The sequence below is a fragment of the Bactrocera dorsalis genome, chromosome 4, assembly GCF_023373825.1.
Source record: "Bactrocera dorsalis isolate Fly_Bdor chromosome 4, ASM2337382v1, whole genome shotgun sequence".
Lineage (NCBI taxonomy): Eukaryota > Metazoa > Arthropoda > Insecta > Diptera > Tephritidae > Bactrocera > Bactrocera dorsalis.
The window spans coordinates 26,868,144-26,893,366 of NC_064306.1; the positions used below are offsets into that span (position 1 = coordinate 26,868,144).

At 36.9% G+C, this 25,223-nt stretch overlaps 1 protein-coding gene across 30 annotated transcripts in view; it reads right to left on the minus strand.

Annotated features, from left to right (window-relative positions):
• Window positions 1-25,223, minus strand: part of LOC105233287 (disintegrin and metalloproteinase domain-containing protein 23) — a 545,110-nt gene that overhangs the window by 67,360 nt on the left and 452,527 nt on the right. For all 30 annotated transcript variants that reach the window (XM_049456178.1, XM_049456177.1, XM_049456175.1 and 27 more), the window contains exons 10-11: window positions 19,396-19,565; window positions 841-1,010 (exon numbers count right to left, since the gene is read on the minus strand). In XM_049456178.1, coding sequence (XP_049312135.1) covers window positions 841-1,010; window positions 19,396-19,565 — 340 coding nt within the window. The remainder of the gene's footprint in view (window positions 1-840; window positions 1,011-19,395; window positions 19,566-25,223) is intronic.

Here is a 25,223-nt window from a genome sequence, read left to right on the forward strand (position 1 = left end):
ACGGCATTTTAAAATTTGATATCATTTTAATTTATTATGATAAATTATTACCTTCCTAAAAAATAAACTAACAAAATAATATTAACATCAAAGAACTTATTCATTTTATAGTTTATAGAGAACTCAACAGCAATCAGAATCCACTAAATTTTGCCCGCAAGAAACTGATTTTCAGCGAAATCAAAAGAGTTATGACTGTTGGCACTTAGCGGTTAGTATAAAAATAACGGTTTATGTTTGACTTAATGCACATAAATACCTACTTATGATAAAAACTCTATGAGAGATTATGCTGATGATAATATAAGAGAAATAAGCACTTCGACGAGCCATTAAAAGCCACCGACATAAAATGGCGTTGCAGATAAATCTTTCGCCGAAGCAAGGCGAAGACAAGCGACCATTTCAATAGATAAATGCGCTGTTTACTTTACAATAAATAATTTACTATAAAAAATTGATGAATGCACGGCGGCAAAAGCAAGAAGACAAAAATTGTGCCAAACACCAATGCAATAAATCAATTTTATGGCGCGATTAATTTTGGTATACCATTAAGATTGTTTACCACGCAAATGAGCGCGTATAAATTTAATGTGGCGACAGTTTTGAGCGATGAAAAGACAAAAAAAGCAACAAAAATCAAATAACTTAATTTCACTTAGAACGTCGAGTTAAAAATGAAGGACAAGAGTGTGAGTGTATGTGTGTTGGGTGCAAGTGAGTGCGTGAGTGAATGCAAATTTCGACTGCGGTGCGCCGAAGTATATAGATATATAAATGAGTAAATATATGTATGTATAAGTGTGTGATTGTATGCAATGACTATGGAATACTTACGTCCGTCATCGTGACCCATGCCGATATTATGGCCAATCATGTGCGCCATCGTGCCCGCCAACAGATGCGGCTCGTAGACATTAATATCGACGCTGATGCCAATCGCACGCGGCGTGCACACAGTCTCCGGCACCGCCATGCCCGCCTCGCCGCCAGCGAACGTCTCGCCGCTATAAAAGTAATAAAAGAAAACCCATAAATATTTATATAAATTCATATATATATAAGCGTGTGTGTGTGAGTATTAGTTGGTGGAGCAGCAGTCGGGACTGAATCATAAAAAGTTCATATAAAATTAGCAATGACCACCAAGAGCAACCAACAAACAAATTGAAGGCGTAAAAACGCCAACAACGAGATACAAAACACCCACGCCGCTCTATCACCCCTTCACACCAAATGCAGTTCGGCTGCTGATTTTTATTATTTATTTCTTAGTTGTAAAAGTCAATAAAAAAGGTTCGCAGCGCTCAACTCCACAGCGCTGATGAGCTTCACGTACATATACATATTTATGTATGTGTGAGTGAGTGTTTGTTGCACCCGTTTAACGGTCCGCTTTTAAAAATAAATATTTCAACACAAGTGGCCGCAATTACCAATTGAGGATTTATTAAAAATTCATTGGGTCACCGAAGGACAGCGAGTGCTGCTCAAGGTTGATTGGCACCCCGACACCCCGGCAGTGTGTATATGTCTGCTCAGTGTTGGGGTTGGGTTAAATGTACTCCGTTAGTTATGTGGCTGTGTAGGGGCGCCGGGTGTTCCATAAGTTCAATCAGTGCAAATGAATTTAAAACTTTTTGTAACACGCCAGCGGCACATCATCTCAAATCTCAAATGAGGGATAGCGCATAACTAACGGTAATTGCGCAGGAATGCAGCGAATATTTAACGTAAAAAAAAATCAAAAAACAAAAAGAAAAATCCAAAAAGTGCTCGAAAAGGTTGGTTGCCAAAAGGCCCTTTTATTGAGTATTAAATTTAATTCTTTATTTAGGCGGCGTTATTTTACACAACAACAAAGGTCGAAAACTTAGCATCAAAGGTTATGGAAAGGTGTATTTTGCAGTCAAAATAATATGAAGACGTAAACGTTTAAAGTTTGGCATGCCTTTTGCGCTTTAAGTGCCCCTGAGGTGCTGGGCTTCAGGCGCCAAAGGATATGATTATCGGGTTATTGAAGATGATTGCTTTGTAGCTGTCGCGTGGCTGTGAAATAATGAAGGTGGCCAACATCTGACTTCATATCAAGTGGTTGTTTTTGTTATATAAAATAATTGAAGAGTTAGAATTTACCAGACATTTAATATTAAGAGGGTGAATGAATGCCCAAATTAATTTGATTTGATTGTGTGAAACTATTTAAGTATATCTCCTAGTTTTCAGTAGTTTACAATTGAATACAATATGACTTCAAATAATACAAAACGCTTTAAGTAAACGAAATTTTAAGAAAAGATTCAAATCACCGACCCGAAACTTATAAACAATAGAATTGGAATGCCAAATAATAATTTTCCTCTCGGATACTGCTTTCTCATACTCCACTGGTAACGATAAGTGAAACAATTGTTCTGCGGCTTCGGAGTCGAGTTCTGAAACATGTTACATACTTGTATAATGCTAGAAAAATCCTTATTTTTTACTAAAACTTTTAAAACTACTGTCTCACCTACATAATTGGGTTTGGTTCCAATTTTTTACTTCCAAATTTGAAAAAGTTACGCGCCTGGCAGAAATCTGCGTCGGATGAGTAAGTTATCACCGCCTCAGAGACCTACCTTGGATATTTACAGAAAAATTATATTTCATATGAGTCAAAGAATGTGGAGAATCGCTGAGGCATGTGCAATGAGCTAAAAGGAGACTATGTTCAGGAATATGTAATAGGTTGAATAGTTATATGGTTAATATCGATCTTATAGTGACAGTATCTTGCATAAAAATACTTCAGCCGAAATATTCTTATATATTTTTAATAAGAACAGTAAGACAAAGGACCTTATGTAATACAAAAAATCAAAAAGAGTATGTCTTAAGATACTTTTGGAAAGGTAGCCAGAGAGCAAACGATGGCTTTGGAGAGACTTGATGAAATACATTCGACTTCAGTTTAAAAATAAAACAAACTCAAAAATCACGAAAGATTGACGAGAAGGTGTAAATTTGACGAAATTAAGGCCAGAGATGTTCAGAAGTAATAAAAATGGTATTTTTGCTTTAAGGAAAATTCTTATTTTTTCATGCTCGAAACCTGTTACTATTTACATTTAAATAAACAACCAAGCTTAAAAACATTTTTAAATTTGATCAAAAAATTGCCATACATATATTTTTTTAAATTTAGTAAGATATATTTTTCCCTATTTCAATGTTTGACACAGTATCCGTCACAAACCGTTCGTGCATAAATTCTTAATAAGAAGGAAGAGCAAAACACCAACAACAAACAAACACGCTGGTATTCGTTGCCGAGCCTGCTTCAGCCAAGCGCACATGACTAACATTTGCGCGGGCTCAAAAAGCAGGCAAATATCCACACATGAACGTAAATACAAACACACACACACGTACGCACATCTAGAGTCTCCAAATGGCCAGCAAACATTTTGTAGCGTTTAAGCTAAGCGCTTTAAGCAAACCCGCAGAGGAAAGCAGAGCAAGCTGAAAGGCAGGGAGAAGGGCACATCACACTTACGTACATACATTTATATATATACATAGATGCACACACTCACACACGAACGCACTTTGCAATGCACGCCGCCACATTTCCGCCTTTACTTTTGCGCGCATTTCCGCTTCCTTTAGCAAACTAATGCCATAAAAAGCTTATATACGAATGAATACAGAAATATGCAAATAAACACACGCACACACACGTGCGCCAATGCGGATACATGTTGGCTAAATGGGCGTTTGAAGTGCGCCTGAGTGTGTATTAGTATTTAAGCATTTCGCTTGCGAGCGCGGAGGGTGGAGGGCGGATAATGTAGTAGTTGTGCGGGCAGTCAAGGCGTTGATTTTTTGTTGTTGTTGCTGTTTTCTTTTTGCGCCAACGTTACCTAGTTGCTGTTGTTGTTTTTGCTTTGCATGTAAGCATTTCGTACGCCTTCGTTGCTAAGCCGTTTAGCTGTATAGCCGCTGAGGCGCTTAAGCGTTTAGCTGCCAAGTGTGCCTTATGTATTCATATTGCCATACATAACGGCGAGTATTTATTTATGTAATAGTTTTTATTGGTTTATGTAACTGGCACAAGCGCCTGGCGCAAACTGCCGACCACCAGTCAAATAGGCAGCAGTAGCAACAACAACAATATCAGAAAACCAAAAGCAAAAGTAAAATAATAAAAATAAATGTATAAAATAAACCGGCTGTCGGCCGTTCCGCCGTTATTATTGCCGTTGTTTTGCGCTTGGCACAAATCTACTTTATTAAAGTAGGAAATTACGCACAGCCTTCATAGCGATTTTCACCCTTTACGCCACATACACACACACCCGCCAACCAATTGTTCGTTGAGGCTGTGTAATGTAACAACACAGCTCGTTTGCTTTCACTTTGACTTTGTGAAATACATACTTACATGCATGTATATGTGTGTATATACTTGTATACATATGTCTATATATATTTTTATATTTTCGCAATAAAGTTGCTAAGGAGAGTATTATAGTTTTGTTCACATAACGGTTGTTTGTAAGTCTTAAAATTAAAAGATTCAGATAGAGGGTTATATATACCACAGTTATCAGGGTGACGAGACGGATGTCTGTCTGTCTTTCCGTCCGTCTGTCCGTCCGTCCGTGCAAGCTGTAACTTGAGTAAAAATTGAGATATGATGATGAAACTTGGTGCACGTATTTCTTGGCTCCATAAGAAGGTTAAGTGCGAAGATGGGAAAAATCGGTCAACTGCCACGCCCACAAAATGGCGAAAACCGAAAACCTATAAAGTGTCATAACTAAGCCGTAAATAAAGATATTAAAGTGAAATTTAGCACAGAGGATCGAATTAGGACGTAATTTTTTTGGAAAACTAGGCGTATAGACTCGTTTCCTTCAGGCATTTCCATATACAGTTCAAAAATGGAAGAAATCAGATAAAAACCACGCCCACCTCCCATACAAAGGTTACGTTGAAAATCACTAAAAGTGCGTTAACCGACTAACAAAAAACGTCAGAAACACTAAATTTTACGGAAGAAATGGCAGAAGGAAGCTGCACCCAGTTTTTTTTTTTAAATTGAAAATGGGCGTGGCGTCGCCTACTTATGGACCAAAAACCATATCTCAGGAACTACTAATCTAATTAATTTTACGGCAAAATAAAAAAAATATTTAAATGACGGATAATGAAAAATCGATTATTACATTATCATGCGAGTGTATAAATTGTTCGGTGATACCCGAACGTAGCGCTGCCTTACTGGTTTTTAAGTAAATTTGTATGACTTTGAGTATTTGAATATGTACTTTTTCGATTCGAACAAATGGTAGTCAGAATGTTATTGATGAGGAACCGTCTAGCCTCTGTTGTCCAAATAGTCCTTATCAGGTCTTGGAACATAAGGCCGGCTGTTTTGACAATTGAAAATTATACCCTAGTGTCTAGTTGCGAATTCCCGGCATTTTTCGGCAATCGCTGGCTTTAATTGAATGAGTTTCAATAGTTTTCTCCATAAATAGTTTCTAGAAGCTCATATTACTGCATGCTTTTCTGATCCCACTAAATACAGAGGCTTTATCGTTAATTTAGTTGGCTGTTCAAATTCCAAATACGATTACTTACACTTAGGGGTGTCCTAATTGATCCATTCTTTATCACCAGTCACAATTCGGAGCAGAACCGACTTATTTTTGAGTCTTTCAAGCAGCATTTCTGACGTTCAAAATCGTCGTTTAATACATCTCTTGGCTTTATTTCAAATGGCATCCAATCAATTTTCTTGATTATAAGTGGGTACAACTTAATTTCAAACATTTTAAGTAGGCTTCTTAAGTGATTTCCAAAGATTTTACGAATTCTTATTGTGTTTTCCCACAGTTCATCGAGCAATACTTCCAGTTTCTCATCTTTCAACTTTTTGGCCATCATGGTACTTTGTCTTCCAAGCGAAAGTCACCACTTTTATAATCATCCAAACCACTTTTTGAACGTTCGTTTAGCATGTCCCCCATAAACTACCACCAAAATACGGCAATTTTCGTCTATTGAAGAACAACTCAACACAAAAGCGCTTTTTCATACACAAAGTTCCACTTTTTTGAGTGAAGAAAATATATGTTGTGTACGCTTCAAATTGCGACTGATGTACTAAGAGGTCTGTGGGGTATTTGAGGTATACTAATTACGAATTTGAGTTCAAAAATTTTCGATCACGGTTTAGTAAATTGGGGTGGTTTGACCCCTACACCCCTTGACGACAACATAAAAAATCCTTCGTATCCTTTTACTACAATATACGGTTTTAGCAACCCAAAATTTACAAGTGATAGGATATAGCCGGCGATTTTGTGGAAAAAAATTATAATAAATATTTTAAAAAGCTTCGGATGTTAATAAAAAAAAAATCCCAGAATCGCCTTCATGTCAGAGAAACATTCCCGTCAAAGCCTGATGATCAAAAAGATTTGGTTGAGTTGGTAGCAAATCATCTACAATGAGCTGATCACCTATAGCTTAAGGTATTTTGGATCAGTGCTGTCAACAATCCGACAGTATGAAGTAAGCAATCGCCCAGAAGCGGCCAGGTTTGGCTAATAGGAGAGAAATTCCGGAGGTTTTTCTGCATCCACCTGATGGCGCAGACTTGCCTCCAAGTAACTACTATATCCTTCTGTCCATGGCGAAGAATTTTGCTGCTGAGAAATACGTCTCTAGAGAAGCTTGTGTAAATCAAATGTCCCAGATTTGGCAATAATGGCGAGTACATACTGAGATATTGATTCCCAATTTAAATATTGTATGTTAATATTTTGTATACATACATATATGTATACCCACATTTATTTATAATTTTTATTTATTTATTTATTTTCTTTATTTATTAAAGAACTTGATTTCAAAGGTATTTGAGAATAATCACGTGAAATTTTCTTTAAAGAAAATGTGCAAGAAGAAACAGTGGATCACCGAGCCGTTTGAGCGCTCATTTCGAAAACAGTGGATATCGCTTTGGAAAATTTGTATTTTTAAGACTTTGTAACAACAAAATACATGGAATACGATACAGTGAATAGTAGGCAATAAAAAACTCAATTTCGATTTTTTTGACGATACGTTGTTTTGGTTTTTAGGTGATGATATGGTGTATTGATGTTTTCGCTGGTATCTCAAAAGATGTAGACAGCGGTTGACTGATAATTTCTCTCTTATTTCTAGTAACAAAATTAGATTTATAACCCCTTATTTCAAAACCAAACTATATAAACTCAGAGCAGTCACTTAATTGGTTTTATACCTTTGTAATACTTGTTCTTATAAAAACAGTAATATAAAATATTTTTTTTTTTCAAAAAAAAATCATAATTTCATACGTATTAGGAGTAGTAAAACACTCCCAACAGCCAACTCGACAACTCTGGCTCGACTGCTTGTGTGAAATAAATACACACGTTTCCGCTGCTTACATTTCCAGCTATATATTCACATTTGCCAAAACATTTCAAGGCTAAGCGAGGCAAATGTAAAGCCAGCAGAAACGCATAATAACACTTTGCCAAGGCAGAGGCCTGTGGAGCCCAAAAACGCAGAAGGAAAAGCTGGCAGAACTGCCACAAAAAATCAAACGAAATGAAAATGTAGCCATTCAGTTTGTTATGGCAAGTGAAAAATTATGAAAATGAAAATCAGCTACAAGAAGAACCAAGCGTAAATAATAACAAACGGCACAACAACAAAACCAACGACTATAAGCAGATTTTTATGAATGTATGTATGTATGTTTGTGGGTAAGCAAGTCTGTGCATAAGCTTGAAAACGTGTAGCGAAAATGCGAAATCGCTTCAAAGCCTACTCAAGCAAGTGTGTATGTGTGTGCCTGTGAGCTTGTGTGCGTGTCTAACGCATACGCATCGTACACAGCAAGCAAACAACCTACTTAGTCAGCAAACGCACGGGGCGTATAAGCAACTTCCGCTAGCAACCATTTAAGGCTTACAGCTTTCGCTCATGATTCCTTTGATCTGCAGTCGTCGTCGTCGAGGCTAACCAATGTGCATTAACTCGACTGGAGGGAGTAAGTAGCAGTTAAAGTAAATGTGCTAGAAGAATGAGTGCGTGTAACTAGCGAGGCGAGTTCGCCATTTTGCTCTCCAACTGTGTATATTTTTGTAGTTGCCAATTGCTGTTGAGCAGCTCAAACCACCCGCTTACGAGAGCGAGCAAAATAAAAGCTAATGATATGTAAATTTTGTAGATGTTTGCATAAATTTCCGAAATCGCATTTCTTGTGGTGCCAAAGTACCGACACAAACACATATAAGACGGTACATACATATAAACGCATTTTATACAAGTTTATGCATCACACATACACATATACATATGTGTACGTAGTGGTAATACCTGGTCTAGACTTGCGCTTGATTACGCTTACGCATAGCTGCTAAAGAGTCAAGTTTGCTATTTTTCATTTTATTTCAGATTTTATAGCTTAGCACGTTTGCTAGCGCTATAAATACTTTAGATGCCGCATTTTTTCAGTTTGCTGTTGCTGCGCCAGCACGATTGCTGCCAGTGAATTTGCGCAAGTGTTGATGTGCAAAAAGTTGTTATGTTCACACTTTTATGACTTTTGGCTTTTAACTGTTTTTCTTGCAGTTTGGCAAGTTGCAGACGTTGGCATTTTTAGGTTATGATGAACACATTATTTATTATTGTAATTTTATACGGTACTTTAAGGAGTTGCTCGCGTTAAAAAATTATACGCTGTAGGATTGAAGTGGAGTCGGCGGTGTTAAATAGTGGAATAGCAGTACTTATACAGCGTCATTAGAACTTGAGTTAGTAGTTCATAGTAGTCTAGATAGTGCTAATAGTCGGTTGCGTAAAAGTAGTAAAGAAATAATGGTGTTATACACATGTGCCAGTAGTAGTTCCGAAGCTCCTAAGGCTGCAATTTGAGGTGTCAGAAGTTTTAGTTGCTTCTCGATTTTTGCTTTCTGCCATTAGTTTTTTAAAACCAACTGGCAAACGAACATTTTTTCCAATTAGATTTTTACAGTTTTTGCAGCAGTTAACGAGGAACGATTCCGAGAACAATATGTGTCTCTATTATAGAGTCTAAGGAAATTATTATTATTTTCCATTGGGTGTATTAGTAATATCTCACACTGTAAAAGCTCGGTCGCGCAACGTTAGAAACACATGACGTTAGAAAGACAAAATTTCATACTAAAAAACTTCTTAGACAGTTTAGTGATTACTTGACCCAGTATTCATGGAGCATAAGTATAAGATAAATAGCAATGAAGAGAAAATATTTCGCATTTCAGAGTTTGCTTTGGTAAAGTCTGTATGTGTGTTTAAGGTTCTCCTTCTCGTAGGTGATTTTAATATAAAAGTAATATCAAGTCCCCGACCATTGACGACCTCAAAAAGCCGGTCATAGTCGAATTGCGATGAGATGGGGCAAATTGCTATCAAGCAAGGATCGACTGTCAGAAAAGTTTTGGGATGTTTTTGGTGGCTTTGGCAGGAAATTATCTACTATCGGCTGCTGCCCTATGGCAATCCATTTCATAGTCCGTTCCTTAAGTCAAATGAATATTGCTTGTTTCTGTCGATGGTGAATAATTGGCCTCAATTGAAGCTTATGTAGAGCGACTGACCCAGTTTGTTTGCCAATGGAGATGAGATTTTCAATGAGAGCGGCAATATATTCTAGCTTCAAAATGGCAACAAATTATTGAATAAACGGTGCATATTGAATTTCGATGATCCTGAAAGGAGTTATTCTGGCAACACGGACGTATCTTTTTTTTGAGGGGTTACCGGAAATGCCGTCGTAATGGCCAAGTTTAGAATTTTTTTCCAATAATTTCAGAAATTCTTTCTTAATAGTGTATGTTTGTGACAGTAAAAAATTCTAATAAAATATTTTATTTTTTATATCAGAAAAAAGTTTTCAAAAAAGGTTGTTTTTTCTCCGAAAAAACCCATGTGACCCCTTAAGACAAGACGCAACATCTATTATCACCGAATCTATATATTCCGACTGACGACTTATGAAGTTCGGTGTGAAAAATTCAGCATAGCAAATAATTCATTTCACCTGGTGGTTATAACATTTGAAAAAAAGTAGAAAATTTCAAAAATAGTTTCGATGATCCCCAAATTGAAAATGAAAATAAAAGTTACCTTTAAAAAAAATTCCGAAAACATAAATAAATAAATTGTTGATACACAAGACGACGCGACATTATTTACAACATCTATACGCCAACATCTAAATATCCAATCAGTCAACTGGGATCAATAAACCCAAAACCCAACTCATCCTCACCAAATCCACAGAGAAGCGAAGTTACGGCAATATTAAAAATAGTTTCTAAATTCATTAGTCTGACACATAAAAAATTAGCTTCTTTACATGTATAGACACATTTCAGGTTTTTCAACGTATGTATGAGTGAATGTATGTATGTATGTAGGGGTAAACGAGTAGACGATAAATATCCCATTTGTTGATGTCCTCAAATAAAATATTGATGAGCGATATTGGTCGTCGTGGAGAGTTGACAAATATACATACATATAAAGCTATGGCTCCATATGCATATACATATGACCATATGTACTCGTGCAGCCATGAGTAAACACATTGATATATGCACTCGTAGAGCAAACGTGAGCTATTTGGCCATTTACGCTGTCATCAAAAAGACTGCGAAACTTATTGGCGAACATTTGCACGTTTTGTGTCAAATAAAAGTGGACACTTGATGAATTGCTCCAACTGTGCTCATATAAACTGTTATGTATATATTTCTACACTTATTTCGTTTCTAGGACACCAACATTTCACGCCAACTATATGAAACGTGACTAATATTCCCAGATATATAAAAAGTAGACTTCTACTTCTCTAATATTAAGAAAATTATGTGATGGTAGGTTATGTGATGAGTCTAACTGTACCACATGTATGCACGAGTATGTGTATGTGTATCTATAGTGTGCTTTGGTGTCGTAAAAGGATTATGATCCCATGCCAAAAGTCATTTACGTACATTTTAAATTGCGATAGCTCACAGAAGTGCCACCTACTTTGCTACTTAACCACTTAGGAAGACGCGTACCTAGAAATATTCATGAACAATTTGCCGGAATTTCCTCACCGGTGTGGTGTGAGTTAATGTACACGCCGAAATAAGTAATGAGGTGTGCTTTAGGTTGGTATAGGCTTATGTGGAGGCGGTGACTCCTTTATTTTAGCCAATTCGACAAGAACTCAGAAGTGGAATAACATTTGTGTGGAACTTATTAAGGAAATGTATGCACTTGATACAACCAGTTTTTGCTATTTTTCCATTCACATGTGCTTCCGGAGTAAAAAAACACAATACGGAATAAACTTTTGTAATAAATATCCTTAATTAGCCAAGGAACAGCAGCTTAAATGCCTAAGTGCCTAAGATAATTGGTTATATTTAACAAATTTACGTACAAGCAATCAGCTTCTATACTGGAGTAGTAGACATAAATAAGATAGGTATAATATTCCAGCGAGCTTGGTAAATTTTATTGATGATTTTAGAATTGAAATTATTGACTTTATAGATTCATTCATAATAGTAGCTACCAAGTACTCAATTGCCAAAACCTTTTCTGCTTTTCACAGACTTACTTTTACTTTGAATTCCTCGAGCACCAGCTCCATAGCTATGTAAATTATGGAAGCGAACACTGCTACAGCCTGCTAAATGGCAGTGAAAGCATAACGTCAGAAAATGGTGAACCCGATTCTCCAATCGATGATGATGGAGCCGACGTTCCAATGACCGACTGTGAAGAAGTTCGAGTAGCAATTACCCGTCGGACGAAAGCATGCTCGACTATTGAAATTTAAGTATCCTCCTCTCAATCCACAAAAAGGGAGATATAAGGTTCTATCTAGCGTATTGTGTAAAATATAAAAGCCCACAACAAACTGGTTAGGACATATATAGTGGATAAGGAAGCGAAGCAAATGGGTCTATTAGTAAACGAGGCTAAAATGAAATATCTCCTGTCATCAAGCAAACAGTCGTCACACTCACTCCCGCGTCCCGCGTCACTGTTGACAGACTGAAGTCGTAGATAATTTCGCATTTCTTGGAACCTGCATTAACACCAACAACAGTGTCAGCCTCAAAATCCAATCCAGAGCAATTCTAGCCAACACGTGATACTAGAGAATGTCGCCCGAATAAATGAAAACATTCCAGCTCTGAGAGTATGCGGCAAGTACTACCGGGGAAAGCAGAGGAATAGGAAGAGCTACGTTTGGAGTCTCCAATTGGCGTCAAACAGCGAAAAGGAATAATGACTAGCGCGCTGTTGTAAACTGAGCTATAATCGCGTAAACGTTGTCGAAGTTTTATTTTTTAAATTTTTTGTAACTCCCTTCCGCTTTTTTGCTCTTTATTCAATGCTTTTTAAAAAGTGTTACTGTTATCGGATTTATTTCAAATATATGCCGTTTTGTTCGATAATCTATTTCCATCTTGACGGCAACTTCATTATACCCTTCTCGAAGAAACCTTCTTATTTGCGAAGAACTCGGACAGCCACTTTTCACAAGCCTCTTTTGAGTTCAACTTTACACCAACAAGGGCGTTTGCCAAAATGCGATAAATCGATGTTTTGGAGATGTTCAATTCCATTTCCATGAATTTCAATGATGTTTTCGGCTGATTTTTGATGCACAGTTCCGATGGAATTTCTGGTGATCACGGCTTTTGATTGGCCCTCATGTTGATCGTCATTTATGTTCTCACGACCACCTTGAAAACGTTGAAACCACTCGTGCACTCCACTACGGGATAGGCATTCATCGCCATAAACTTGTTTCATCAACTAAAACGTTTCGGTAAAAGTCTTACCAATTTTAAAACAAAATTTAATGTTGGCTTTTGTACTCAGATCATAAAATATTACTCGCTTCTAAGCAAATTTATACAGAGAAGTCGTACCGAAAATAGAGAATCGAATAGTTGGAAGTTCCCAACTCTTGTATCATCCCTCATGAAAATTTTGTACACTTAAATTTAGTTCTTACACAAAAGTATTTTTTCTTCAAAATAATGTGAATTTTACAGCCTGTCTGATACATGTTCGTTTTATTATTCATTTTAAGAGAAATTCGTCTGGGTCCTATATTTTATGTTTATCGCCATCATCAGTATCTTTTCAGAATTAAATTCAAATAACAAATAATGAATTTACAAGCCCTCTACGTTTTCCACACATCTCATTTCCTCTCGAACTCACCGTGAATAAACGATTTCTAAACACATGTAACTTTGCGCCATCACTCTACATTCTCTCCCACTAATCACCGTCGCCGAAGGGCTGTTAAGGAAAAACCAAAACGAAAATTGGCTTGCCTGACAGATTTCATCTGCCAAAGACACGTAGGTAATAGATCATTGCAGATGTCAATGCCCACTCACCGTCGCGAGGAATGCCACTTGAGCTAAGCGCAACCACAAATTTGGAAACGAAGGTGGATAGGAGAGTAGAACGTAAAAAATGTTAGCTGACATAGTTCACGTTGGCGTGTGTTGTTGTATGTCAACCGCGAAACATCAATTTCATTGGCATTACGTGTGACCATTTGCTGTAAATGCCTTCGAATGACTGAGTGAGTACAAGAATGATAAATAGACAACACGATGATGAAATGAATCGTATTTAGGTGGATAAGCAAAGTTACGTAGACGTATTGTGTACACAGGTGTGAAAACATGCGTTGGGCTTGGAGCGGACATGATTGTTATTGCGGTTACCAAAGACTTGACACTTTCGGGGGTTTCCGGTATTTGCTGTAGAATTTTGTGTTTTACAACATGGAAGTTGTCTTTCGACGCTATGAGCCTGCATTAGTAAAGTCACTGGATGACAAGTTCGGTTGAAAAAAATGCCCGTTTGAGGTATTTGTTGGACAGTAGAGGAAACAAAAATAGATAGAGAATAAAGAACTAAAAAGTTTGAATAAGAAATTGGCCCGCATCGGAGCCGATGAACACTATATAAGATGCGAAGGCAAAGCTATTTGCAACATTTTATGAAACCAGAACGGTTAAGTGTTTTATTCAAACAAGAACTGTCAACACTGTCGCCTACTTCATATCATTGAGTTATATTTTCTGCCGTAACAACAAACGAAAAGAATGCCAAAAATGAATTTACTCAATTAGTAGCAGCCATTTTATCAATAAAGCTATGTAGATTATGTTATTATAACTTTAAAAATAACGTGTTGAGTTTCGAATCGGTTCTGAGTTAGATCCATCTAAAGCTTAGCCGCTCAGTTCTATCGGCTCTAACAGTTTACCTTTAAGTGTCAAAGAAGAATATTATCAAGAATATTATTCGAATTTTCGGAAGTGATTATTCGGAGACAAATTATTCCATCGGTATCAATTTGTTTTCATGCTTTGTACATAGTTATCCTTACAATGACCTATATATTTCTGAGCAAAAATCGAAATTAGTCAGGCCAAAAATATCAAAAATTATTTATAAAAGTACATTTCTTTAGTACAGTAAATTTTTGAAATTTTTTTTTTGATCTTAAGCCATTGTTAGGACAACATCTTTCAGTAGAGTATTTTTTGGTAGCTTAAGCCACGTAGGACCTCTTTCATTGGACCGTTGGTGATCACGTGCAACTTAAAAATTAATTTACTTTTTCCTTCAAAAACTTGACTGACCTTTCTCAAATATGTATAAATACTACTATGAGCGAAAGGAGTAAAACACAAAGCTACGGCGAATATGGTAGTTGAAAATTTGGAGAAAAACATTCATTCAACATAACCTTGGTTTTCGACCTGCTTTGACGTGTTTTTTTCGACTTCGGTTCACATTTGTCACAATATTCGACTGATTGATCGTCATATGCATAGATCCAGGACTCAACGCCAGTAATAATACATTTAATGATATCCTGGTAGTCGGAAAGCTTTGTTCCACAGACGTTAATGCGACCCTTCTTTTAATTAGAGTGATTCTTAACCTTCCTCGGTTCTTCGGGTCATATTGACCCGAATCTAAAGTTTAATTTATAATAAAAGTAGTAATATCTAATAGATTTCATAACGGCTTCATGACAATTATTAATTATGCATTTATTGTAAATTAGTATTGTTTATGGTGATTTCTGCTAAATTAAGGAAATACGCATTTTTTGCTCTTAGGATCCTCGGGTCATTTTGACGATGAAATAATAAGTTCTGAAGATGAAATAATAAGTGAAACAGAGAATAATTCCGATGGAAATTCTACGGACAATATTCAACCTAATTGGAACACTGGAAGTAGTAGTGCCGAATCTAGTAGCGATGAAGTACCTCTTTCAAGATATATGACCAATAATAATGTTAGTGAAAACGAAATGCGATCAAAAAATGGTGAATTTGTGTGGTCGAAAATCCATTAGAAGGAAGAGGTCGTTTGGGTAGCGCAAATCTAATAAAACTTACACCAGGAATTACCAGATATGCTTCTAATCGCATCAATACATTTAGAAGCGCTTTTGATTTATTTATAAACAAACGCATAAAATCTATCACGGTTTGGAAATGATTGGGATGCGATGGATGAAATAGAGTTAGATGCATATCTAGGTCTTCTTATATTTGCTGGCGTTTTCAAGTCTAACGATGAAAGCCTCGACAGCTTGTGGTCTGAAGTTTATGGACGACCTATATTTCGAGCAACAATGTCCCTAAAACGGTTCAAAAAAATTACCGCCATTTTGCGTTTTGATAAACGTTCGGATCGAGAAGCAAGGAGACAGAGTAATAAATTAGCAGCTATAAGAGATATATGGGATGAATGGGCGACACTATTGCCTATGTACTATAATCCGAATACAAATATCACAATTGACGAACAGTTACTTTCATTCAGAGGTCGGTGTCCTTTTCGCCAATATATGCCAAGTAAACCGAGTAAATACGGCATAAAATTTTGGATTTTATGTGACAGTGAAACAGGATATGTTCGTCCAATTCAATGCTATACCGGAAAACTTCAAGGAAATGCTCCGGAAAAAAATCAAGGAATGCGTGTTGTTTAAGATCTGACAGAGGGCTTACAGGGCTACAATCTGACATGTGATAATTTTTTTACATCATATGAATTAGCCGAAACACTTTTAGACCGTAAGATTACCGTTCTTGGAACTTTACGGAAAAATAAACGACAGATACCATTAGATCTTTTGGATACGAAGAAACCAGTGTTTTCATCCACATTTGCATTCAATTCAAAAATGGTTCTTGTCTCATATATTCCGAAAAAGAACAAAAACGTAATTTTACTCAGTACAAACCACAATAAGATTGAGATACATGATTCAGAGCAGAAAAAACCTACAATGATCATGGACTATAACGCAACTAAGGGAGCTGTTGATTTTCTAGACAAAATGGTTTCGGCCTATAGTTGCAAACGTATGACAAGAAGGTGACCTGTAGCCATATTTCATAATATGATTGATATCTCATGTTTCAATGCTTACGTATTATATAGTGATACCAATCCTGATTGGAAACAGAAGAGGACAGTACAAAGACGTCTGTTTTTAGAAAAACTGGGCAATGATCACATTGAGCGTAGGAAAACTCTTCCTCGGACAAATGCATCGCTGGAATTAGTACAACGAGTGAAGACAGGTTTTACTGAGACAACAGCTACTTCCAGTGCACAGAGTTGTAATAAAAGAGAAAGGTGTAATGTATGTCCGTCATCAAAAGATGTCAAAACTTCAAAAATCTGTAAAAAATGTAAGAAACCCATATGTCCAAGACATTCGGAAATTATGTGCCTCTCATGTTGTCAAGAGTAACAAATGTCATAAATTGTGTCTTTTTTATTTGAATTAATATATAACATAAATAATTAAATCTGTATTTAATTTATAAAAATAACACACTCGATCGCAACAAACAATCATCATTCTGTAGACAAACTTTAATGGAACTTCTTTGTTAAAAAATTTGTCTCATCGTAAAAATCGCCAAATGCAATTTATGTACTTCAGAAAACCAAGCGTATACTCAACACCAGTGACTATTTTGTATAAGACAGTTGGCTAACAGTCATACCAACCTATAAAAAATTTAACCTTGAAAAATTTAAGATAAAAAGTCATACTATTTTTTGCTCGTAACAAACTTTTAAAATGCTTCGCACAGCATTTTTTTTTCGATTCTCAAAACCGCCTTTTTAGGTTGTCATACTGGGTGTGCCCCTTCATCTAGACAAGTTTCGACGAAGAAGGACATTTAGGTAGTTTATCAGTTCATTATAAACGTTTGTGCCACTTGAGATATAATTAACTTCGCTAGTGGTCAAGTCTTTATGTTTTCATTACTCAATATATTAAGTTTATTGTGACACCTTTTAAGTCTTATCAGTCGATCTCTTGTGCTTTGAGTTTATTGTCATTGGCTCATATTTTCTCAAAATGTACGAATTTTATAGGTTGAATGGTAGACGTGGCATTAACCGTAGGCTTTTTCTGTTTAATAATAAATTTTATAAATAAAACATATATAAATTTTAATTTAAAGTATGTTGGTCACGCCCAAAACTTGATACATGCGGTCCAGATACCTTGAGTTCTGAATTCGTTTATTTAAAACCTTTATATTTTTAGTGCTCTGCTACTTTTTTACAATCCTTCCCCCTAAAGAAAACCTATTATTTGGCGTTTTTGTATTTTTATTTTCTTTTATTTGCAACCCTACCTACCAGTCAATTTTGTTCCAAATTGTGTCACTCGACTATTTGATGTCACTCATCATCAATCACTTGATGAATCGCACAATTTACCTGAATGCCGAAGAACGTGCAGAGATGAAGCGCGCAGCACGTGGCAGAAGTGTCACACGAGCGTAGTAAATTATCTTCAAATTCAACGCTGAGTTCTTTTACGACTCACTCGCGTTCAGCGACCGATCCAACTACCAATACATTTTCATTCCGCAGTGCAGCAATGGCATAATTATATGCTAATTTAATCGAATGAGCAGCAAAACAACAGCCATTTATTAAAAACCCGCCGCTCCGCTCAAAGGAGGATTACAAAATGAAGAGTTCAAAAGTGTTCAACTCCTGCTATGCAGGGTATAAATTGTGTGCATGTATGTGTTTGTCTGTGTGTGTGTGTGCGAATTTAGCATAATAAAATGAGCATAATGACCAACTCATTGCTTATGCTGGCAATTGTATTGTGTTTGCAGAGCATTACTTCAGCGGTGTGCTTGTTGCGCAGTTGCGGGTAACGGTATTTAAATATGAAAATTTATTATCCTTTCAAATATGCTGCGTAAATAAAATCAGAAATGCGCATTAAAACTTTATAGTCAGCCCGCCAGCCAGTCAGACAGCGTGCGAATGGCCACCAACAGTTTGGAGCTAAACAAACGCAACCACCGCTCCACCAATTCCCACCCACCATATGAACACTCCCTCCCACCCACTCCCATCCAGTCGGTGTCTAGTTTGCCTAAGTTTATGCTGTCATTAGGGTGAAAGGGCTCATGTGACGAGGCATTACGGCCACGCTTTGCTCATTATAATCCGCAGTTGTGAGCGCAACGTTTTGGAAGACAATCCATTTGAAGGCTTAGCGCTGGCAGGCCTCATGTGTCGAGTGCCAGTCGGAAGTGGGTGGTGGGCGCATGATTCGGTAATTGTTAAGTTGGCACAAGCTGACGCTGCTGTAGTGGTCATAATAAATATGGCTGTCGCGTATCGCTAGGCCAAACACTCATCGTGGTGCACTCACATACATTTACACATACAAAGCTTATGAGTTTATGTCTGCCTGACATTCGGAGGCTGATATTCCACCCTTCGTCGCAATATCTATAAAAGATTTCTGATATTGAGCGCTCAGCCTCTGCGGTTGTCGGGGCTCTGTTGGCCACCCTGACTGCCCCAACTGCCCTGACTGGACTGGGTGTGCATTAATTATGCATTTGTAAATTTAATTGTCATTTCTGTGTGCATTTGCGGCAACAGTTGCCACACCAGCTACAGACGCCGCATATATGTAAACATGTATGTAATTGCTAACTCAATTCTACTCTCTTTGGCCAATTCTATTAGTCAATGCGTTAGTGTAAGCTTATTGTCTAGACACACATCCACACACACTACATTCAATTTAGTGCAGCGCTGCTAATATCCTTTCAATTACTGTTACTTGTTTACATTACCGATTTCTTTAAATCGCTTTCATTTGCACTTTTAAAGACCCTGATGTTTATATAATCATACAAGTACTAAATAATAAAAAGTACGTATGTGTTGATCGGTTTTACTTACGTTAGTAACTGTGTGGTGTCGCGTTCGATTTGGAAAAGATTTCGCGATGTGTAATCGTTGAAATTCGATATGGCTTTACTGATGTCCTTGCTGCCATCGATGGGCGCTTGATTTTTACCCCATGTTTCAATGTACACCACCGAGACGCGGGTGTTCAGAGTGCGAAAGTACTGTAAAGAAAGGAAAATAGAATTAATTCGTAAAGTTCTAGACAATTCAATACATTTGTTATTGGTCTAGCCGAAAAAATAGTCTGGTGATAGAGGATAATAAAACACTAGGCTGGAAAAGTATGATCAAACAATTAAATTAACAGTTCAAATTTTTTTCTCATTTTTCATATATTATTCATTCATTTTTTAGATGCTGCCAGTTTCTCAAAAATCAAAATTTTGATCAGTCCTTCGACCTTTAGCTGTGTTTCTCAATACTTAAAATAAGTTTTTTTTGGTTTGTGAATTTGAGTTGACTTTAAACAGAAAAATCTTTCTCACAGCCAGATACACTTTTTCGCGGTTACTCCTTTAGATCGGCTGCGGTATCAAGATAATCCAAAATTATTAAAATAAATCACCGATTATTAAAGTATATTAGATTCCAAAACATAAACACTATTTACATTTATTCCTTGAATAAAATAAAGCTTCAAAGAAAATTTAAGAAAACGTTGATTTTTGTTGACATAAAATTGGTTATAAACATCTAACAGTCAACTATAAATAGTGGATTAATATGTCTTAGCCACTGATGTGTGAATTTTCCGATTAGGATACTAAAACTTATCTAGAGCTTTTCAAACAGACCAAACTTTAAACAACAACTTCAAAGCCGAAGGTTAAAGCTTCACGTGTTGAAGACGATTGGTCCAAAGGCCTCGACACTGAAGCAAATTGTGCAGCGAAGTTTTTTCCGATTGCATAAAGTTTTTAAGACCCTAAAGAGCGAAGCCTTATGCTCCATCTACTGGGAGATATAAGAAATGAAGTGAAAACTGTACTTTGCGCCAAAAAAGACTATTTTGTAAACTCTTAAAACGTATATTTAAAGCAGTGACCCTGAAGTCAAAGAAGCTTTCGAAGTAAATAAAACAACAAATCAAGTATCGATCACATACTATATACGTATTTAAACAGATATAAGAAAACAGACAAACATTTCATATTACAAACATATTATAAAATACAGGCCGATCTTTTAATTTCCGGAAAATTTTGAATTTGGAAAAGTACAAAGTCTCTTTTGTGGCTCCGAAAAGTCTAGATTTACTGAGATGGCGTAGTTTTAGAACTTATACTGACATTTGTGATAATTGCTTTTCATAAATTTTGACCTTGGAACGAAAGCAAAAGTAGAAGACAAAAAATATTTTAACATTTTGAAAATGAGAAAAAATATTTAGGATGTTGGTAAACTTAGTTTGATCGTCTTCAGATTTTATAGCTACGCGTTGAACAACTCGTTCATGAAGATTTTATTATGCGAAAGCTTCACTCATATTTGTTGCCACTTAAAGTCCCAAATCAAGACCATGCACCGTCTCACAAATCAATCAGAACGATGCCGAGATTTCAAAAGGTCGTTGCCGGACCCGTATTCGCCGGATTTAGCCTTCAGCGTTTATTTTTGTTCTTATATCTCAAGGATATCTATAGAACGAAAATATGCCAAGGCTTTGAAAAATACATTTCTTTCAAAACAACTGCTCTAGAATTATGAGCAATTTTCCACGCAGCTAAAATAACACATACATATGTATTTGGGGACCAAAAGATATTTAAAAGGGGTTTAGATAAAGAAAAATAAATTAAAATTATAAAGAATAATTTAACCCTTTTAAAGGCTCAGATTTCCACTTATTTTTTGCTCATATGCAAATAAGGCTGCAAATTTCTAGAATAAAGGCTTAGGTAAATTACTGTTAGGCATATACCTCTTAATAGCCCACAACAACAAAACTGTATGCATAAAAATAGAAGAAAACACACACCCATCCACATATATTATCAACAGAAACAAGAATTTACGCAGAAACCTAGAGACAATAGAAAAATGGAGTTCATCATCAGCGGAATGACTTGCACTCGGTCACTTGGCTTCGACAGTGCGCACAACAAAGACGATGACGAGCATTCGGCTAACCTTAGTCGCCGTTGACGATGCTTAACTAATGACCTAATGAATACCGACAGTGACTTGGGCAATAAATAAAATGGATTTACGGCAAGTACGCAACGCATGCGGACAAAGACAAAATGCAGATAACTCAAGGGAGCGATAAAATAAAATTGCTAGGCCCACCTAACCTAGGTGATAGATGCATAAATAAAATATGTAGTAAGAAAGACTCACACAGTTACATATGTACGCAGATAGCTGCAGGTATGAATAATGTATGGTTGAGAGATGAGTGAGTGCTGCTTGGCTTAGTTGCTCCTTAAATGAAAAAGAAATAGCAACATAATACCTACATATACATACGCACGTGTACACACATGATTGTGGAACAAAAACCTCTACTGGCAGCTTACCGATAACAATTTGTGAGCTTACCTGAAATGATGTTGCTGGGCTCATGTTGGTCTCAGGCTGCCGCCAGCCATTGTTTTATAAAACCAACGTGCAACAATAACAACTACAACTACATACACATACGTATAGTGTTTGTTGCTGTTGTATTTTAATGCCTTACTACGTTTAAAGACATCGTTAGATTGACCGACCAAGTGTAGTATAAAACAGTTACGTATACGCCATGCCTTACTTGCCTAAACAAGTGAACATTTTCTTTAGCAACGAAAATTGCGCATCCATACATATATACATCTCTACACAAACAAGTGCACTCCCATGTAAATATATATATTTCTGTGTCAAACTCAAGCTTCTTCTATTTGCTTATATGCAATTAGTTTCCCTTTGCCACTCCGGCTCCTGCAACACTTCGCCTTGATATATGTGTGAGCTTTGTGCGCCTACCCGAGCTTTTCAATTAATCTTCATAATTGTAGGCACTACTGATAAAATATTTAAGCCGAGAAAATACAATTATGTTAGTCCAAACAAAAAGCAAGTTCATAAATTGCTGTTTGGCTGCTGGGCGAGTGCGTGCATGCCAATGGACTTTGGCGTCTTGGCAAAGTGGCTTTCACAAGAGTGGCGCTACATACATATTTGTATGTGTGCGTTTGCTTTTATACATTTTTAATGGCATTTTATATTAAGTGTTTATCTATTTAGCACCCAACAAATGCATACAAACATACATGCACTTGGTTTATGTATGGCTAAGAAGGGAAGCCTCTCATGTGTGTACTATACGTCTATGCTGCAACTAGTATATGGATGATTTGTAGCTTCAAGCGCTTGGCTACTGATGTAGCATTTCAGTGGAATGCTATTAATTTTGTGTTACAGCTAGTAAATGACAGCTGTGGGTTAATTTTTCATTTTATTTTTAATAAACATTTTAAAGCTTTTTAAAGTACTAGCAAAATGCCATAGTCATCGTTTATGCGGGAAAAGTGCACAAGAGATGTTCCATTGTTTCCCTGGTGCCGTGCTTTTAACATTTTTTGCAGTCTTCTCGATCTGTCCCCATCCTGCGGGCGGGTGTCGCCACGAGGCAGTAACCAATTAATATTCAGAATATGTTCCTAATGCCTCTTCTATCGAGTGCCAATAGGAATGCTGTGTACTTCCGATCTACCGTTTCGCACATGACTTTTGCAGTTTTGGTCCCAGGTATCTCGTTCCATCGGGTTTTGATTTTCTTCACCATGCTTTTGCCGAGATCTCCATATACAACGCATGAGTTTCCCCAATTTTAATCAGGTTTTCGGATGTTAGCCGTACACCATTATTGGCAATCTCGTCCACAATTTCTTTGCCCTCGATGCCTTTGAGACCCGGCATCCAGTAGAAGGGAACTTAGTCCCTTGTTTTTGACAACACTTTTCACTGCCGTCCTGCTTCCCAAGGGCGAGGTTACTGCATATTGCTGCTGAGCTGTCTACTTAGATGTTGCCTCTGGAATTGCCAGCAGGTGCATTAGAGGCCAACTCCGCAGCTTCCGCAGTAGCAAAGACCTCAGCTTGAAATATACTGCAGTGGTCCGGCAACCGCCGGTATTGCTGCATAGTTTTCAGCGAAGAGGTCTACAGGTGGCATGTTTAGAACCAGTTTAGGAGCCGCCGTTGGAGTAGTTCAGCGCAGCGAGCTTCTGAACCCTTTCCATTAACTTCCGGTCGGTAGATTTCCGTACGCCTGTCCACCATACTATTGCAAGGTAGAGTAGAATTATATGGACGTGTAGACTGTAGCTGTTTAGACTCAACTAAAAAGTCACTCTCCACTGGTATTGGTGTTCATTGATACGAGTAACACTATACGGCAGAATCGACTTTTTCTGGGTGTTCGATCAAAATAATTGTTTCGAGAGTTTGAATTGTAAGCAAAGGAGTTGTTTTGAAAGTTAAAAACTTCCGAAAACAAACGGTTTGTCTCGAAGTTTGATATTAGATATACTGGAAAATTATTATTATTAAATATTTTCATTAGTTAAAAAACATTAATTGGAATTCGTCAACTTTTTCTCTCATTTGAATGGTGCTACAATATATTTTGGTCAAACGATTATGACAGATGGTCAAAGTCAAAAAAATGTATTCCAAAATTGCCCACACCATTTCGAACACTTGACAGTGCCGTGTGGCTATACAAGTATGTACGACCTATCAGACTGATCCGCTTTCCTCGAATGTCATTTGTAAATTTAGTGTAATCTTACCGTCTTATGTTCCATTTTTATCCTTATATGGACCTTATAAAAAACCCAAACTTTCAATCAATATTTTTTTAAATTTATTTACCCTGCTCTAAATCGCAATAATAACGTTTTGCAACGTTGAACCGCAATGATGAGGACACTAATACAAGTATGTATATAATGCTACACACTGCAAATGCGAACTAGAAGTTAAGTAAGCTGCATTTCTGATGGCCCCATGAAGCTAGTATTCAATATAACTCAGGCATTACGGCACTCTCTGGTTACATCGGTGGCAAATGCTTAAAGCTACTTTAAGCTCAATCATAACAGCGTAAGCCTGCATTACGCCGGGTATGTGGCATCGAAATTAAATTAAGGTATGCTAAATGGTGAGCAGCTCTAAGCCAAAGGGTTGCAAAGTGCTCAATGGACATAACTGTTGTAATGTAGAGTACGGTAGCTAAGTTGGCATAGTATATGACTATCGTTAGTGCGAGCGTGGTTCAAAACTCCGCTGGGAGAAATTTCGAGATTAGCAGTACAACTTTCTCTAAACACTTGCAAAGGCATTTGCTATTGAGAAGTGCTTTCGCCTGATACGAGTTTTAAACTATTCGATTCTTTTAAGGAAATAAATATTAAAAATCGGCCAAACCACTGTCAACAGTTGTTATTATCAATATAGAATTGCATGAGCAGTGCGTTCAGTGCGTGCTCACAGGATAGCGCTTGTATTGCCAGTTTAGTTAAGCGCTTTGTGGTCTTTAGCTCGTCGCTTCAATTAGTTATTAACTGCTACTGTTTAGCGTGTATTTCGAAAATTTTGCTTTCCGCTAAGCAATATTTGTGCGCATTTTAATTTATAATTAATGCAGCACTTACAATCCCCCAGAGAGCAGCAATTTATTCGGCGTATAAAGTACATTTTTGCTCTACTCCTATATTTTAAAGCGAAGCTACACTTCTCCCAAGTGCTTAAGTACGCAAGTGGCAAAGTATAGCAACTCACTTAATTCAATTTATTTCAATCCTTTACATTATCTCTCAAAGCTACTTCCAT